Raw genomic sequence first — 18,305 nt, forward strand, 5'->3', positions numbered from 1 at the left:
CAAATTCCAAAAATGTTCTAGCAACAGCCAAGTCATAAAACAAATATTTTAACCCACACATATTTTATTCATTATAGTCTGGAAAAAAAGTCTCTTGATACCAGTCATGTATATAATGATTAAACAATCTGAAACCCCTCTGGCACTTGTAAAAACTATGCAGCTTCTCGGTTTTGGCAACATCATTTTTCTGCCCTGAGCAGGGATGTATCAGAAGCAGAACTGTGCACGGTCTTTGTGTGTGAGGCAAATATCAAAGAAGAAGTTTCTGTTTATTTGTTTGATTTATGTTTTTTTTTCAGGATTTGTTTGGCTTTGCTTTTAGTATTTCTTTTGAAGGAAAACTACCCATACCAAATTCTGCTACCGCAAAATCCAGTCTTGCTGGCTGGCGTGCATAGGAGCACAAAAGGGCAGTGGCATTTATCTATATGGCAAACTCTCTCCTGAACACAAAGCCCCTTGCCTCTTTCATTTTTCTTAGTCTGCTTCCTTTTAGTCTGTTTCTTGCTGATGTAAGGATTGCCCATGGTGATGAACTTTTTTCAAGGCCTTCCTGTTGTTTTCCTGTTCTTCTCAACAATGACTACTGACAAAGATTTCTTCTTTCTTTCTTTCTTTTTTCTTCCATTTCTCTTTTGCTATTTAGAATCCTCTTTGTCATTTGGGCTAACTTGCTGCCCCCTCCCCTCCCCCTCCAACTTCCCCTCCTCCTCCTCCTCCCCCCCCCCCCCTCCTCTTCCTCCTCCTTCTTTTGGTCTGAGACTGGGACCTGAACTCTGTACCTTATGCTTTCCACTCATTGGTTAGTGTTCTACCAACTGAGCTATGCCTCCAATGCACTGTATAGGTTTCTTATTTCAAAAGAAATTTAACTGTAACCACTCTATCACCCTTACAATAAAATAAAATTTAATTAAAAGAATTCCTTCCTCAAAAGTAGAGAGCTTAGTCAGGCACCAGTGGCTCATGCCTATAATCCTATCTACTCAGGGTGCTGAGATCTAAGGATTACCCTTTGATGTCAGGTCAGGGCAAATTTGTAAGGCTTTTAGTTCCAATTAACTATCAAAACACCAGAAGTGGAGCTGTGGCTCCACTAGTGGTAAAGTGCTAGCCTTGAACACAAAAGCCCAGCTGAGTGCTGACGATCTTCCATATAGCCACTATGCTCTTATTTATGTAACATATAGCTTGAAAGATTGTTTTTGGACCTTAGTGTATATAAATACACTAAAAAGGTATCCCAGTTAAACTACCCTGCAAAAAGCATTATACATGGGCTGGGAAGGTGGCTCAGTGGTAGAGCGCTTGCCTTGCATGCATGAGGCCCTGGGTTCGATTCCTCAGCACCACATAAGCAAAAAGAAAAAAGCTGGAAATGGTGTTGTGGCTCAAGTGGTAGAGCGCTAGCCTTGAGCTGAAGAGCTGAGGGACAGCGCCCAGGCCCAGAGTTCAGGCCCCACAACCGGACCCCCTCCCCCCCCCAAAAAAAGCATTATACAAAATTTATACAAAATTTTTCAAGATGAATGCACTTCATATATATATATATATATATATATATATAAAAATATATATAAATATATACACACACACACTCACACACAAATGTATGTATGTATATATATATATATATATATATATATATATATATATATATATATATATACACACTAGAGTTTAGATAGATAGATTTAAAGTTAAATGTTCTCAGATGAGGTTTCTTAAAGTATGATTGTTCTACGGCCCCTGTTTTTTTTTCCTCACTGGCTAGAACTTGAGCCTTTGTCCAGAAATGTCTTTAGTTCACACTTGCAATTCTCCTTTTCCATGTAGACAAATAGTTTAAAAGTCTTTCATGACTCTTTTTTTGCTTGTGTCTCCTGATTCCTTGAGTATAATCCATAGCACAGAACTGGAATATGGATGGTAGGAAAATAAGGGCAAGTCATGACTCTCTCTCTCTCTCTCTTTTTTTTTTTTTGGTCGGTAGTGGGGCTTGAATTCTGGGCTTGGGTGCTGTTCCTCAGCTCTTCAGCTCAAGGCAAGCACTCTACCACTTAAATCAAAGCACCATTTCTTGTTTTCTGGTGGTTTACTGGAGAAAAGAGTCTCACGGACTTTCCTACTCGGGCTGGCTTTAAACCATGATCCTCAGATCTCAGCCTCCTGAGTCACTAGGATTACAGGTGTGAGCCACAGGCACCCAGCTATGACTTTCTAAAAGTAAGAGAAAAGCTAAACTTCTTCTTTTGCTTAGTAATACCATGACTGGTTTCCCCTTCTCTTTCTCCTATTAAATTTGTTTTGCTTATAAGGTGTGGATTAGGCAAGAAATGTATTTTCTCGGATGGAGGAGTGGGTAATCAGAATCACCTCAAAGTTTGTGTAATTTGTAAAAGTTTCTGACACCTTTTTCTAAAAAACTCCACATAGAGCTCCCCTATGACCCAGTAATCCCACTTTTGGGCATTTACCCAAACGATCACAAACAAGGACATACTAAAAGGAAATATCTTTACCCAGCAATACCCACTACACCTCTACCACCAGTCTAGCATACTGGGAAACACTATTTTTAAGAGGAAAAAAAACCAGTTAGTTTGAATAAATATTTTGAATGAAAATGTCTAACAGTGATATTCCTCAGGAATCACTAAAATGATTAAAAACTTGACATTTTCAGAAATGTGAGGAAAGTGAGAATGGAGAATGAAAATTCCAAGTATACAGATTGCATCGACATCTTTAAATCATTGAGCTAAAATAATGATAAAATGTTGGAAGATAAAATATTAATAACCAGATATGCAGAGAACCATTAGAAGAATTGTAATCCAGTACATTTTGCAATAAAATTGAAATGGTATTTATAAAAGTCACCTGATAATGACTTCCTCATAAAAAAAGGCATCTGAATAATTTGGATATTTCCCTAAAGATACTATCCTCGTGTGAAGTTGTAGTTAAAAAAAGAAAAAGCCAGTTAGAGAATGGACATTAAGGGCTGGAAGTACGGCTTAGTGATAGAGTACTTGCCCAGCATGCATACAGCCCTGGGTTTGATGCCTCAGTACCACACAAACAGAAAAAGCTGAAGTGGTGCTGTGGCTCAAGTGGTAGAGTGTTAGCCTTAAGTACAAAAGCTCAGGGACAGTGCCCAGGCCCTGAGTTCAAGTCCCAGGACCAACATAAAAGGAATAAAAGAAAAAGAATGTTAAGGCGTAAACAGAACATGTTATAATATTTCTGTATAAGCAACATTATATATCTACATCTGGAAAACAGATATTCTTTGTTTAGCATTAATAAAAACTATATACTACAATGAATGAGAATGAAGTGAATGATAGACTTATATCATGACATTGGCTAAAATCTAGAGAAAGAAAAAAATAATTAAGATGACCATTAAGATGAACTATATATTCAGTATTTGTAGGAACATAGAAATATGCATAAGAACAAAGATCTTTTAACTCATTAAATACTAGAGCTGGTGTGTACTTCTCAATGTCTTAATATGCTAGGAGCAAGACAGATAAATAGATGTGCTGTATTACATAGCAAATAGGAAACATATGGAAGTTATTACTCATATAAAAGTTTCATGCTAAAAATACAAATATGTTTAAGAGACATATAACCAAAACCAAAACTGGAAAACCTACAGTTTATGGTAAAACTAGGGATGTTTGGAATTCATCCATCCTTTCTGGATTGACCTCATAAAATACAATCTGAAATGAACTATTGTTTGAATTAATGATGGAACTCTGTGCTTATCTAATTAAACACCAAACAAATTAAAAGGACATACTCTGGTAATTCAATCTTTGAACATCAATTTTTCTGGCATTTAATACAGTTCTTTAATCCCTGAATATTAATAATTTTATTTGTTAATTACCTGACAATAAACCAGCTACAGTTGAGTTTATATATTGTTAAACTGTATTTTTTTTGTCTTTTCTTTTTTGGTACTGGGGATTGAACCCAGGACGTTGCACTTGCTAGGCAAGCGCTTTGCCACTGAGTTACATCCCAGCCCGAGTTTATATATTATTATATCCGCTTCCCCATTTAATGATAGCCAATTAGAAATGCCTGTATCAAGTTCTGGAAATCTGCACAAGCATAAGGAAGTCTAGTCTGCAAGACAGAGAAGAAAATTCTATGTTGTTTTAAGAACTGGTAGGCAGAACAGGGAAAGTGTTCAGCATTTTCATGTGAGAAGAAAACAATGAAATAAATCTGTTTGAAGCCAAGGATAATTTGTAAAGGAACAATGGGAGAAAATAATAAAAGGAGGCTGCCATCAGATCCTACAGGGCTTTCACTTCTAAGTACAAAAAGGTTTTGTTTTCCTTTGCTTTTTATAGAGTGCACATTGGAAGTTTTTGGAGCATAAGAATAAACTTTAGTTCATGTTCTTTATGAATATATAAAGTATATATAAAGTGTAACTATAAAGTCAAAGAGGCTGGGGGGGAGAGGTCTAAACTATAATAATTGGTGAGGAAAATAAATAGTGAAGGCCTGACATAACACTGATTGCTATGGAAACGGAAGACAAGGGCTGGCTCTGCCTGTGGCAGCTAGAAACACAGGAAAAGTTAACATTTCTGATTAAAAACTTGGGGTGCAAGAGGCTTGTTTTTCTGTAGGGTACAGCTTTGTGTGGTGATCTTTTCATTATACCATGTCTGGAACCTTCCTACTCTTGCTCTAGGCTTGGGGAGATTAAGCTCAGAGGTTCAGGTAAACATCTCAGTCACGCAGCTGATACCTTTCATTTCAGAAATAAAGAATGCTTTGAAAGAGAGAAGAATCCAAGGTTTGGTACAGTGTATGTCTACGTGTATAGTTATTATTCATCCCATTTTTCTCACTGATCTTCCTCAGAAGAGGCTCTGAGACATGGTCATAAGAATTACTCAACAGCAATTCCATGTGCTCTCTCAGTACCAAAACATAGTAAGATAAAAGTTTTTTTTCTAGCCAGGCGACGGTGGCTCACACCTGTAATCCTAGCTACTCAGGAGGCTGAGATCTGAGGATCACGGTTCAAAGCCAGACCAGGCAGAAAACCAAAAGTGGCACTGTGGCTTAAGAGGTAGAGCACTTGACTGGAGCTGAAGAGCTGAGGGACAGCCCCCAGGCCCAGAGTTCACGCCCCATAACCAACAAAAGAAAAAAAAAAAGTTTTATTCTTTCCAGGGTGACTTAGATTTGAATGATGGCTTGTTGGATGAAATGGATTACAGTTTGGGAGAATTTAATTTGAGGAAAAACTTAGCAGGGACATCCTTCTTTAATATTTTAAGTATCTTCCTGTGCTTACTGGGATGTTTTTATTTCTTCCTTTTTCTTTTCACTTTCATTTCGATATCAGAAAAATTGTGGACACTGCTGACCAAACAAACAAACACAAAAAAGTCCTCAGCTACTTAAAAATTCCTAGGGGTGCTAAAGCCAATGAGAGCCAGAGCCAATGGCTCTCCTGGAAATTTTTAGTTGATGACTAGAATGATTTGAAACTAAAGTTTACAATTATCTTCTTGCTCATGTGGCAAATACTTAAATACAATTTGAAGAAGGATTGAAGAAAGATAACATTACCTATCTACAAGATGGCAGATTTTCCCTATCAGTAGTTAAAAGCAGAAGTGGGAATGTCATAGATCTTCTAAGCTGGTATCTCTACCAGTAAGTCTGCCTTGATTCCAACAGCTGTCTAAAAGCACACTGTAAGTGCACATCTTCCTTTTATGACTGTTTTTTCCTTTCAGTTCCATTCTTGGTGCTTGTGTGCTCACTTCCCTTTAACTCTATCCAATTCTGCTCTGAGAAAAGATGTATTCATTGATACTGGAGTATGAATTCATGCTGTATATTCACCTCTCTTCTTTCTAGCCCTGTGTAATGAAAGCAGGGTTTTTTAAATGGAAGATATTTTAGATTTTAGGAAAAGACGAAACAGAGGAGAGATTTTCTAGGTAGTAAAAAGAGATTGCTCCAGTTATTTCTATTTTACAAAAATATTTTTCCCATATATTCTGGGATGATGGTATTCATGCCTTATGGTATTCATATACATACTCTATTGGAACCAATTACTACCAAGTGTGATACTTAGCAAATATAAATAGTTGTTTTGCGTGATCAGAGAAATAATTCTTTCTCAATAAAAGTTTTTTAACTTCTTGTGATTACAGAGGAAACCAAAGAATATTTCCTCTTGTATGGTCAAAGAACATGTTTTTCTTGGTCCGAAAGACGGAATTGAGACTTGTTAGTTCCAAAGAGGTCAAAACTATAAAATTGGTCGGTGAAATGGTATAGAAATCTAAGTCTGTAAATATGGTCCAGCTGTGTTCCCATTACACTCTTAATATGCTACTGGATAAATATCTCCCTATTTATTGTACAACCAAGGAGTTTGCTTCTAATTCTGGCTTAGATCTAACCTTGCTGAAACAAGCTGTTGCAACTTAAATTCTTTCAAAAGAAAACACTGCCATCACAGTTGTACATTCTGATGATGGACTTTGTAGAGGTTTACTGATGTTTTCACAACAAATCTCTCAGTGAATGGCATGATTTTCCCTATACGTCATCTAAATGGAATGTGGCATCATTATAGGGATAGGGATTGATACGTACTACAACTGACTTATTGCTCAGTGAGGATGATGGTGCTGTAGAATCAATTCTCTGGTTCCAGCACACTGCACTTACATTTGATACTAGCAATTATGCAAGCGTGTGGACCTGTTTTGAATTTCATGCTGATGTGAAGGGAATTACACTTTTGTGTTTTCAGTAATAATTTATCTACTTGTGTTTCTTTCTTGCTGGCTTTGATTTGATTGCTTTTCTAATTTCTTTTAGTATAGTCCAAGGTTCTGTCTTGGATCTATTATTTAATAGTTACAGGGTATGTTTTCTTAGACAAAAATGATCTAAATGCAAGATTAACGTTATCAACCATATGTATCAATTGTGTAATTTTACAATAGTGGATTCTAGAGTACATAAGGGGAAAATAAAGAGAGAATCTGGAAGCAGGTTTTGTGTCCAGCCTGCTAGAGGTTATTATTATCTCCACAAAATCCTTCATGCTCTCTCCCCAAGTGAAAGTCAGCAAAGAAATGAAAGGAAAGGTGGGTGTGCTTCTTGCCCAGTTCAAACACTGGCTCGGTCTCTCTAGGCAGCAAAGCCACCATGTCAGCATAGTACATCCTAACACGTGACAAAAGTTTTGCCATTGATTTTGAGCAGTCTGTTTCATTCATTGAACAGGTTTATTTCAATCTAAATGCACATAGCTCAGGTTTTGAAATCAGTTTTGCTGTAATTTTGAGGAAATTAATGTTAAAGAACAAGTACATATTACTAAATATACTAGTATAAATATAAATTATTAAATATAGAATTACTAAATATAGCAAGTGACCTTTAGAAAGTCATTTATATTTTGGTTGACCCTTTGAAGTAAAACACTGAAAACTGCATTTTGTGTGTGTGTGTGTGTGTGTGTGTGTGTATTTTATTATTATTTTTTCTTTTTGTCTTTTCTTTTTTGCTGCTGGGGATCAAACCCAGGACATTGCACTTGCCATGCAATTGCTTTGCCACTGAGTTCCATTCCAGCCCTGCATTATTTTTTAAGTGAACATTTCTCACATAAATTTGATACTTTGATAAAATTCAGTTTATGAAAAACTCCAAATATAAGTGGTTTACAAGAACATAAATGACTTATGAACAAATTAAAAACAAATATAAAACTGAAATATAAGCTGAGCCCAGTGGCATATCCCTATAATTTTAATGTATAAGGAAGATGAGATCTGAAGGACCATGGTTTGATACCAGCCCAGGTAAAAAAATTTCACAGGTAGAAAATTCTCCAAAATGACCAGCAAAAAACAGAGCTCAAAGCATGGCTCAAGTAGTAGTGTACCAGCCTAACAAGTGTGAGACTCTAAGTCAAACCCTAGTACCGATTAAAAAAAAATAAGAGACTGAAATATATTCAAAATATTACTTGCATTCTTTCCTTATAAACAATTCCTCTATAATGAATGAGACTGATGTTACTCCACTTTCAAATATATTTGTTTTAAAGAATATTTTTTGGCTAGACACAGTCACTGTATAAAACTGCTACCACTTTACAGGAATATTTTACAGCTAATTTAGCATTAATATTAGTTTAGTCATCAGAATATTTTACATATATTTAATTTAAACTACAAACAAATACTATTTAATTCTAAAATATTAGACTAGGGCTGGGAATGTGGCTTAGTGGTAGAGTGCTTGCCTAGCATGTATGAAACCCTGGGTTTCCTCAGTACCACATATACAGAAAAAGCTGGAAGTGGTGCTGTGGCTCAAGTGGTAGAGCACTAGACTTGAGAAAAAAGCTCAGGGACAGTGCTCAGGCCCTGAGTTCAAGCCCCAGGAATGGCAAGAAAAAAAAATTTAGACTAACAAATTGTTTGGGTTTTCTTAGCACAACTACTTTAATTTCCTATTTTAGAGTCAGAATAGAAAAAATAGCATGTTATATCTAATCAAGGCCAAAACAGTGTCTATGAATTCACTTATTAGATAACATTAAGAACTGAATAATCTGTTTAGCCTAATTTTATGAAGAGGCAGACTAAAAGTAGAGAGACATCATCTGCAATAACTACTGGCATCAAAGAATGAAAGTCTTCACTCTCAATGTATTCACCACAACTAATCTATGCCTTTAATAACAAGAATGTGATGGAGAAGCTACTGGCTGAAATATACTGAACATCTTTCAGTCTCTTCTGATTCTCAGAAGCTACGATAATTCCAAATAAGAAGTGATGGTAAAGGAAAGAACCAAGAAACTACTTAATTGTTCTACAGAACAATTAAGCATATAGTGAGACCATCTTATCAACAGGTGAAAGCATTAGGCAGAAATGGTGCTCACATTTGATGTACTTATAATTTATGATAGTAAAATTTAAGCTCTAAATACAGCTACAGATTTGGGTCCTTCTTTTGAGACCTTAAGACTGTTACCAGGGGCTGGGAAGTTGGCTCAGCGGTAGAGCGCTTGCCTTGCATGCATGAGACCCTGGGTTCGATTCCTCAGCACCACATAAGCAAAAAGAAAATAGCCGGAAGTGGTGCTGTGGCTCAAGTGGTAGAGCGCTAGCCTTGAGCTGAAGAGCTGAGGGACAACGCCCAGGCCAAGAGTTCAGGCCCCACGACCGGACCCAAAAAGAAAATAATAAATAAAAGTTGCACATTTCAGCTGGCTGTGGGCATAGCATGGAAAATGGTGAAATTCTACAATGTGACTAGATTGCAAATAGAAGAGGAAAGCAGATGTAACAGTATTTGGACCTCTACAGATGGTTTTTGGCATGAGGGCAATGGAGTAAATATTAAATACCAAAGGTTAAAAACACTATTATTATATTTTTTACAAGTCAGAGTATCTTCTGAAATTTTTTGTAAATTGAGTTTTTGATTGCTAAATGCCAATTCTATTAATTCTAAATTTCTGCAGGCATTTGAAATGATCTTGTACTTCAACTCCTTATGCTTTGGCCTCAACATCTATTAAAATAAAATTGAGGAAGTAGGCATAGTGAGAGAAATAAGAACAAGTGATAGAATTAGTTTGGATTACTTCTTGTCTAGTTTATGTTCTTTGCTGCATTCTCCTATATTTGCTTAAAGAAGCTAGAGCTGATGGTATTAAAGTAGTACATTCCAATACTATGTACTTCCAGTGAGACTAATATAGAAGCAGTAACATGGGAATCAGCCAGAATGAATGAAAAGAAATGCTTCCAAGAGTTCAACAAAGAGACCGTTTCAGCTCTCTTGGGTCATATTCTTTTTTCTGTCCTGTGTTTGAGATGGTCAGTGATCATGTGCAGTATAAATATGAGCTGTTTTTCTTGGCTAGATATGAAAGTAAAAAGACTTGAAATATTTTTCTATGGTATGGCTTATTTGAGAAGTTAAATAATTTTAGATGTAGTAGAGTGCACATCTATAATCCCAGCCATCCAGGAAGTAGAAGCAGGCTAGCATTAGTACCATAGGAAGGACACTGCTTTACAAACAAGCAAATGACCCTCCCCCCCAACAAACAAACAAGCAAACATAAAATCTACAAAGAATGAAACAAACTAATTCAGAAAAGAAGCCAAGAAGAAAAAAAATCTGGACGCTAGAAAATATAAACCATCATTAATTGATCATAGAGGAAAGAGAATAAATATGCAAAAGATTGAATATAGTTAAGTGCCCAATTAACAGTTATGATGCACTGAAGAAGAATGGTGAATCTGGTCTTTTGGAAAGAATCATAAAAACATTTCATGCTTTATGCAACAATAAGGAAAATTCAGAAAAACTAGGCCATTCCCTGGCTTGCAAGCAACTGAACATGAGTTAATATAGCTTACTAGGGGCCTCACGTTTGTGTCAGGATGTAAAGGGGAATCGAGGAAGAGTTACAAAACGAAGTGCAGACACATGTATGAACAAATGATAGCACTCGAAGAAATGGGATCTCTAGAGTGAATGAAGTTCTGAATAGGAACTGAATAGAAAGACATAAGAGCACAGGTGTTGTTTTCATTTCTTCCCATAGACTTTTAGAAGGGAAAAAAATAAAGAAAAAAAAAGCCAATGACCCTTGGTTAGTTGAAAATGAGAGTTTCCCTTCTGGAATATAGCTTCAAATAATGGATAAAAATGGAGCACGTGGGTTTTTATGTGCATTTTATGAAGGATGAATCTGATAGAAAGCTGAGGTACATTAGTTAAAAATTCAGTTAGAAAAGTTGGTTAAAATAGTTTATGTCTCCATCTGTTATACTGGAGGAATGACTCCCGCTTCACAGAAGCACTGGGAGGTTGGGGGTGTCCTTGGCCCATTCAGTTCACATTTCCACTTCACTTTGTTTCCAGAATCCAAAATAGAATTCAAGTTCCAAAAGAAAGATAAAATAAAGAAATGAATACAAAAATATATGGAGCTCCTGCTCAGTATTTTTCATGGAATATTTCTGGAAGTTGCCATAGGACACTTTACTTACATCCTCTAGAATTTGGTCACATGGATATACTGAGCTGTGAGAGATACTGAGAAGTGCAATTTTTTTTTATTTATTTGTTTTTTGCTGGTCCTGGGGCTTGAACTCAGGGCCTCTTTGTGTGCTCAAGGCTTGCTCTCTACCACTTGAGCTACAGTGCCACTTTCAACCTTTTCTGAGTAGTTTATTGGAGATAAGGCTTCTCATGGGCTTTCCTGCTTGGGCTGGCTTTGAACCTCGATTCTCAGATCTCAGCTTCCTGAGTAGCTGGTGGCATGAGCCACCAGCACCTGGCTAAAAAATTTTATTACTGTGGAAGAAAAGCAGAATGGGAACTGAACAACAATTAATAGCCTTTGCCTGTATATTATTAAATGCTTGGATGATATAAGGAATGACATGGTATTATCATAAGCTTGAAGACTTGAAAACTACAGATTAATGGTAACAACAGAAAGCTCAGTTTGCTGCTTAAGAAAAAGGACAGGTTCAAAATGCATAGGTTCCAATGGCCATTTAAAAATATTGGTAGCATAAGTAGAAAGAAAGTATCCAAATGATATTACAGATGAAAACTTCTCAAATTTGCCTAGGACAAACACAGGAAAAGAGTAGCTAATTTGTTGGGTGCCATAAATATTAGTACGTTCATGTATCATTTATATGTGCTAATTTACAATAGAGATTAAGGAGGCTAAGCTAAAGTTAAATAATTGGGACAAGCAAGATGAATGAGGATTATACATAAAGGCGATAACTTAAGCAAAAACAATTGGATGATGACAAGCTGACTGTGATGTAATTTTCACATTTTGCAAACTCAGTGTAATATATCCATATGTCACTATTCTAAAAATGGCTAATGTAGTTTGAATTAAGAAATGCATTTCTCCGTTTCTTAAGCAACTGTATATTAGCTCTCTGGAGGTTTTCCAAGGTATGTAGGTGATTAAACCGAGGAATGTCAAATACAATCTTTTTAAAAACTAATTTTACTGTTTCTTAATCTAGAAAAACATGGCTACAGTGTATCCACAAACAAACCAAATCTGGATGCCTGGCAGTCAAAGAGATGAGATAAATCCGTCCATGACTTACTCAGCCTTTCATCATTTATTCAAGTCATGATGACTGTCGCTACTACATAAATAGGCTCCTGCATTGCCATATCCCGCTAAATTTACAACGTTAGTAGGCACTAGTAATGACAGAAAGTATGATAAAGGATGCTGAGTTAAATATCAGCTAATATAAGAAGCATAAAATAAAAATTTTAACTTTGTTTTTATTGAGGTACATTTGAAATTCACAGTTGATTTTTAGATCAATAAGATCTCTGCCTAGCTTGGCAATAAATACTTAAAGAATATTTGTTAAAAGCTGGGTGCAGATGATTCATGCCTGAAATACTAGCTACTCCAGCGGTTGAGATCTAAGGGTTACCATTCAAAGCCAGCCTAGGCAGGAAAGTCCATGAGACTATTATCTACACCAATACCAGAAAAAAAGCCGTAAGTGGAAGCTGTGGCGTTGATGGTAGAATGCTAGTCTTGAGCAAAAGAAGCCCAGAGACCCCAGGCCCAGAGTTCAAGCCCCAGGACTGGCAGTAAATAGATACAATAAAAATGTAACTGGTTAAGTCATATCTATAAAAATGTTTGCTATTTCTATTCTACTATTCTGGAGTTAAGAAACCAGGGCTAACTTTCTTAATTAAAGAGGTAAATATTTTTCTCTATCATTTGAACTGAGCTCTTGGTCCATTTTTCCTAATCTTTATCCTAAAGTCACATTTATACAGCTTAGGCACCTCTGTTTCTACATGAGCAGCCATGAAACTTGGTTAGATGAGCTCTGACTAGCCTGATGCATTAGGAAAAGGCTTCTGTTTGCATCATGTATATGGAGCAGATCACAAATACTAGCTCAGTTACTACTACAGGAATACCAATTTTGTTATCCAAACAAGAAAATTGAGGTAAAAAGAATAAATCAGATGAACAATGAGAAAACAGACTAAAAATATTCTCCTAAAATTAAGTGAATATTTTGGAAAATAGCTTTTGCACGTAATTTGCACTTTTGAGTTTTTTACATTTTGTTAGGAACAGATATGTATAGATGCATGTATGTATGTACATAGGTATATATCTATATATCTATGTATAACTATACACAACATGAAATTATGCCTTTTGCAAAGGGATGTACATTTTTCCCTCAGGTAGATCTTCGACCCAAAATACAACCTCTCATATCAACATGCACAGAGACATGCTTGTATATATGAGTTACTTGACTAAAGTATGATATATACAGAAGTGAAACTTCATGGAGTAATAAGCGTTTTGAATAATTACCAAATGTCTTACAAAAAATGAGTATCAGGAAGTTGAAACAAGATTTTAAGGATGTAAGGTACTGTAAAGGGGGGGGGGCTGTTGAATGAAAAATGGAACAGGGGACAAATATTGCAGGAATATTCAGCGTGTCTATGAGTCTGGAGGAAGGGGATAGGATGAGAAGAATGATGGAAGGGTAACTCTGGTTAAGAAGCACTGGACAGTAATTAGATGGATATAAATTGTAACTCCCCTGTATAATCTTTTGAGGCTCAGAAAAAAAATATGGTTGTAGAGAAATTTGTATAGTAACTCTTCATTAGTTATCTATTTCTCCAAATAAAGTCTCATCATTTTTTTTGTAACCAATTTCTTTTTTTTTTTCAATTGTGAAAATACTGTACAGACTGGTTACAATTACATGGGCAAGATAATGAGTACATTTCTTTTTTTTTTTTTTTTAAATTTTATTTTATTTTATTTGAGAACATACTGTACAGAGGGGTTACAATTACATGGTCAGGATAATGCATACATTTCTTACCAAGCATTGCAGCCTCCTCCTTTGTTTACCCTTCACCTCCCTTCCCAGCCTCCCCCCTCCCCCCCACCCAATCATACCCCCCCTCCCCCCCCCTCCGACATTGTAAAGCTGGTTTTGACATGACATTTTGTAATGAGTACATTTCTTATCAAGCATTGTAGCCTCCTTCTTTGTTTCCCCTTCCTATCCCATCCTCCCTCTGTCCCCCCACCTAACCTCCTCCCCCCACCCCACCAAAGTTGTAAAGTTCGTTTTCGACCTAACGACTTGTACATCTCATTGTTGCAAAGGGGTCCACCTGTATCTCTATTTAAACGATTTGTTCTCCCCACACACAAATTATACCAGCATCAAATACAGTGAAAGCAGGGGTTATACTGTGGGGGAGGGACATCCAAAGCAACAAAGAAATCATCTTATAAATAAGTAAAGTCTCATCATTTTTGCACTTGAATGACTTTTCTTGTTACTATGTATGTTAAGGGTGTGGGGGGGGGGGATTGCTTAAACACAAGAATAATTATAACAGCTCACAGATGAAACAAATAAAGACATGGCCTTTCTTGGATAATCTACAAGGTTGAGTCAATAATCAGAATATCTTTCTGTGATTCCTTGCAGATATCATGGAGATCAGGACAGTGGCAGTTGGAATTGTGGCAATCAAAGGGGTGGAAAGCGAATACTATCTTGCAATGAACAAGGAAGGAAAACTCTATGCAAAGGTATTCATTTGTTGATGGCTTAGAGTTAATTTTTCAAACTTGTTTTTGTCAAAAACATTTTTGCCTTTTTAGAAAGCAAAACTGGAACCAACTTCTTTCCAGTGGTATAATTTAATGATTTCATTAAAATTTTATACCCAAGCATTAAGAAAAAAAATGTTTTCTTTGTGCCTTTAGACAGATTGCTTAAGCTGTCTGGACTTTGGTTTCTTCATCTGTAAAATGAGCTTCAATAGCTGATTCTTCTGGCTCTAAAGTCCCATGTGCATTTTAGATACTTGAAATCTAAATTTCCATCTGTCAGTATTAAAGCTCTTTTCGTTAAAGCACACTGCTGACATGAAAATTCTTGGGAAAAAAAAATCCTGAAGTATCACATCCATCTCAGAATCACGATCTCTGAACTGGAAGCATTCACACTATTTGCTCTGTTTCAATGTGAAATATGTAAAAATTTAGCCCACCATAATAAAATGTGATTGACTTTCCTTTGTATTCCTAGAGCTCAGCCTAATGTCTGACATAATACTACAGGTGTACTTGAATGATAGCATAGATGAACTTTTAATTTTATTATTCTTGAAGGCCATGTAGCAGTAAATGACCAGAGAGAGGCAAATGCTCTCTTGACTACTCCAAATTTGCAGTGCTTAGCAACAGAAGAGTTATTAGGGGAAAATAAGTCCTAATATGACAGAACAGTAGAATCTGACTGCCCACATAATATTTTTGTGGCCAGGTTGCATAAACTATGTATCATGTTGTCTTTTTTGTTTTCAATTTAAAAATAAAGGGCTGTATTTAATACACATTAAATGTATTAGGTCTGCTTAATCTGAGGTTTAAAACAAGTCATATATTGCTTAAGTTTTCTCCCAAATATTGCTTAATCTTAGTTTAAAATTGAATTCTTCCAAAAGTCATTTGAATAATACGGCACATTGTTTTAACAGAAAGACTGCAACGAAGATTGCAACTTCAAAGAATTAATCCTGGAAAACCATTACAACACATATGCATCTGCTAAATGGACACACAGTGGAGGAGAAATGTTCGTTGCCTTAAATCAAAAAGGGGTTCCTGTAAGGGGGAAAAAAACGAAGAAAGAACAAAAAACAGCCCACTTTCTTCCTATGGCGATAACCTAGTCAATGTATGGTATATAAGAAACCAGTTTCAGCAGGGAGATTTCTTTAAGTGGACTGTTTTCATTTTCTTTTTCTTTTCCTTTTTCTTCTTTCTTTTTTTTTTTTTAAAGTAACCGAGAAAGGCTGGAAAACTACTGAAAAACTGATCAAGCTGGACTTGCGCATTTTTGTTTATTTTAAGAGACTGCATTAAAGAAAGATTTGAAAACTATACACAAAAATTAGATTTAGTAACTAAGAGTTGTAAAAAGTTGTAAAACTGGTTGTACAATCATGGTGTTAGTAATAGTAATGTTTTTTTCTTAAATTAATTTACCCTTCAGAGTATGTTAGATTTGATTATCTGATAATGATTATTTAAATATTCCTATCTGCTTATCAAATGGCTGCTATATATATAATAATAATAAATAATAATAATAATTATGCAGATGATGTTATATAAGGTATGTCAGACCTAAAGGCTGCTGGAATGATCTGTCAGATAATCAAACCAACACTAACTAGGAGACGAGCAGCATTTGTGATGCTTTCCAGTGAAAAAATCATAATCCAATCAGAAAATAAGGACTCTTCTAAAAAGTTCTATTATGGAATTGGATCAAATAAGTAGTTTCAGAAAGCATGCTTGTACCTATTAACAAGGAAAAAAATTTCCCAATGCTGCTCAGATTGAAAAGGTATTGCAAAAAGGAGGTTTTAAAAAAAATCTTGTACATAAAATAGCAATAATAATAATACTGTACTTCATCTCACGTGCCACAAAGTAACGTTTTATAATCCCCAAAAGTAAAATTCAGAAGTCTTTTAAGTTTTTTTTCTAGTAACATAATCTGTCTTTTGTATAATTCATATTTGGGACTTGGGCTTTTTAACAATGTTCTTCCCACAAATAATCATGCTTTTTCCCCCCTCCTGTGTTATAGCATTAAACTCTATTTTAAGTTGTATTTGAACTTTATTGTTTTGTTATTTAAGTTTATGTTATTTATAAAAAAAACCTTCATAAGCTGTATCTGTTTCATATGCTTTTAATTTTAAAGGAATAACAAAACTGTTTGGCTGAGCTGCAAATTACCCCTCCCCCTTATGACTGACACCAAGTCTGGTACACAGTACTTGGGCCAGCAAATCCTGGAGGGCAGACAAAAATGACAGCCCGCAGCAATGCTTACAATAGATGCCTCACAGGGAACAATACAAATATGCAAAAAATGTTTTACCACAATTCTCTTGCCAGTTAAATTGGATCACAGAAGTAAAATCGTTCCAGAGGAAAAAAATCTTAAAGAATATATTTGAGCACATGAATAGAACAGTGTCATATTTAAACATTAAGGATAGTTAAAGGTAGTAATCCTGTAATCTAGAGGAATACCTTCCATCCAAAAGGTGGCAGTATTGAAAACCTTTTTCCTTTTAAATGGCAAGAGAATAATGACTCAAGTAGAGGATATAGTTAGGGATATGAACCCCTGAATGTCATGAAGACCTAGGGCTATGGACTTATTAGAAAGACTGAATATCTACTTTACAATTCTTCCACTAGCAGATGTTGGTAACACTTTATATGTTCACCAAGGACAGCTCAAATTGTTGGTCTGTTAATTATTGTGATTTCAACTTCAAAATGTTTGTCATTAAGGTCTATTTACATTACAGAAACAACAGAACTACGTATTTTCTTGTTCACTTATATGACCAAGCCAGGCCAGATACAGTTAGGGGGAAGTTTTTCCTGGCCTTACTCAAGTATATTCTAGAGCAGTGCCATGCATGGTATTCTGAACTATTGTCTGATTTGGGAATGTTGCTAGTCTAGCCAGATCAAGTGACTGGAGTCTTGTGAACATTTAAAGGTTAGAACAAGGCATTTTTCGTATTTGATTCTTTAGTGCCTTTCAGAGTTATCTATGATAAATTTTTATCTAAATCCCTTCAGTGTCTAAATAGCAAAAAAAGTTGTAATAATGAAACTAATCTTAAGTTTTGAAAGTTGAGGTCATTCATGATTAGGCAAAAATACTGTATATACATACAAGAGAAGTTACAAATGCCATCAAATTACTGTTAGATTGTTTTGAATTAGGCAAAAACCAGGATTTATTAGCAAAACCAATCCTGGAAGTAAAGGTTATCTACAAAATCTTTCTAAAAACATTTACTTTTAATTCTTGTTCTTATCCTAGGTTTATACATTTATCATGCAAATTTTAGAAATAAAAATATGCTTTAGTTATATATACTTTGAATTCTAGAACTTTAAAATTCTATGAGACCATCATACCATGTACTCATTTATAGATAAGGAAATTAAGGTTTTTGTAATTCAAGATCATGTAGCTGGATACACAAGAGAACTGTGACAGAGTCTTGGTTACTTAGCATGTGCTACTTACCCTGGGATTCTAATCATTATTAGCAAGCAAGCTTAT

The 18,305-nt window shown here is 35.5% G+C and overlaps 1 protein-coding gene across 1 annotated transcript in view; it reads left to right on the forward strand.

The window, feature by feature from the left end:
• The window catches only part of Fgf7 (fibroblast growth factor 7), a 53,824-nt gene extending 37,879 nt beyond the window's left edge, over positions 1–15,945 (forward strand). Inside the window, exons 2-3 of the mRNA XM_042688019.1 lie at positions 14,619–14,722; positions 15,676–15,945. Of these exons, the coding sequence (XP_042543953.1) occupies positions 14,619–14,722; positions 15,676–15,870 (299 nt within the window). The 3' untranslated portion in view covers positions 15,871–15,945. The remainder of the gene's footprint in view (positions 1–14,618; positions 14,723–15,675) is intronic.
• The last annotated feature ends 2,360 nt before the right edge of the window (positions 15,946–18,305 follow it).

This window comes from Dipodomys spectabilis, unplaced genomic scaffold, assembly GCF_019054845.1.
Source record: "Dipodomys spectabilis isolate Male_0828 unplaced genomic scaffold, ASM1905484v1 ptg000108l, whole genome shotgun sequence".
Taxonomy (NCBI): Eukaryota; Metazoa; Chordata; class Mammalia; order Rodentia; family Heteromyidae; genus Dipodomys; species Dipodomys spectabilis.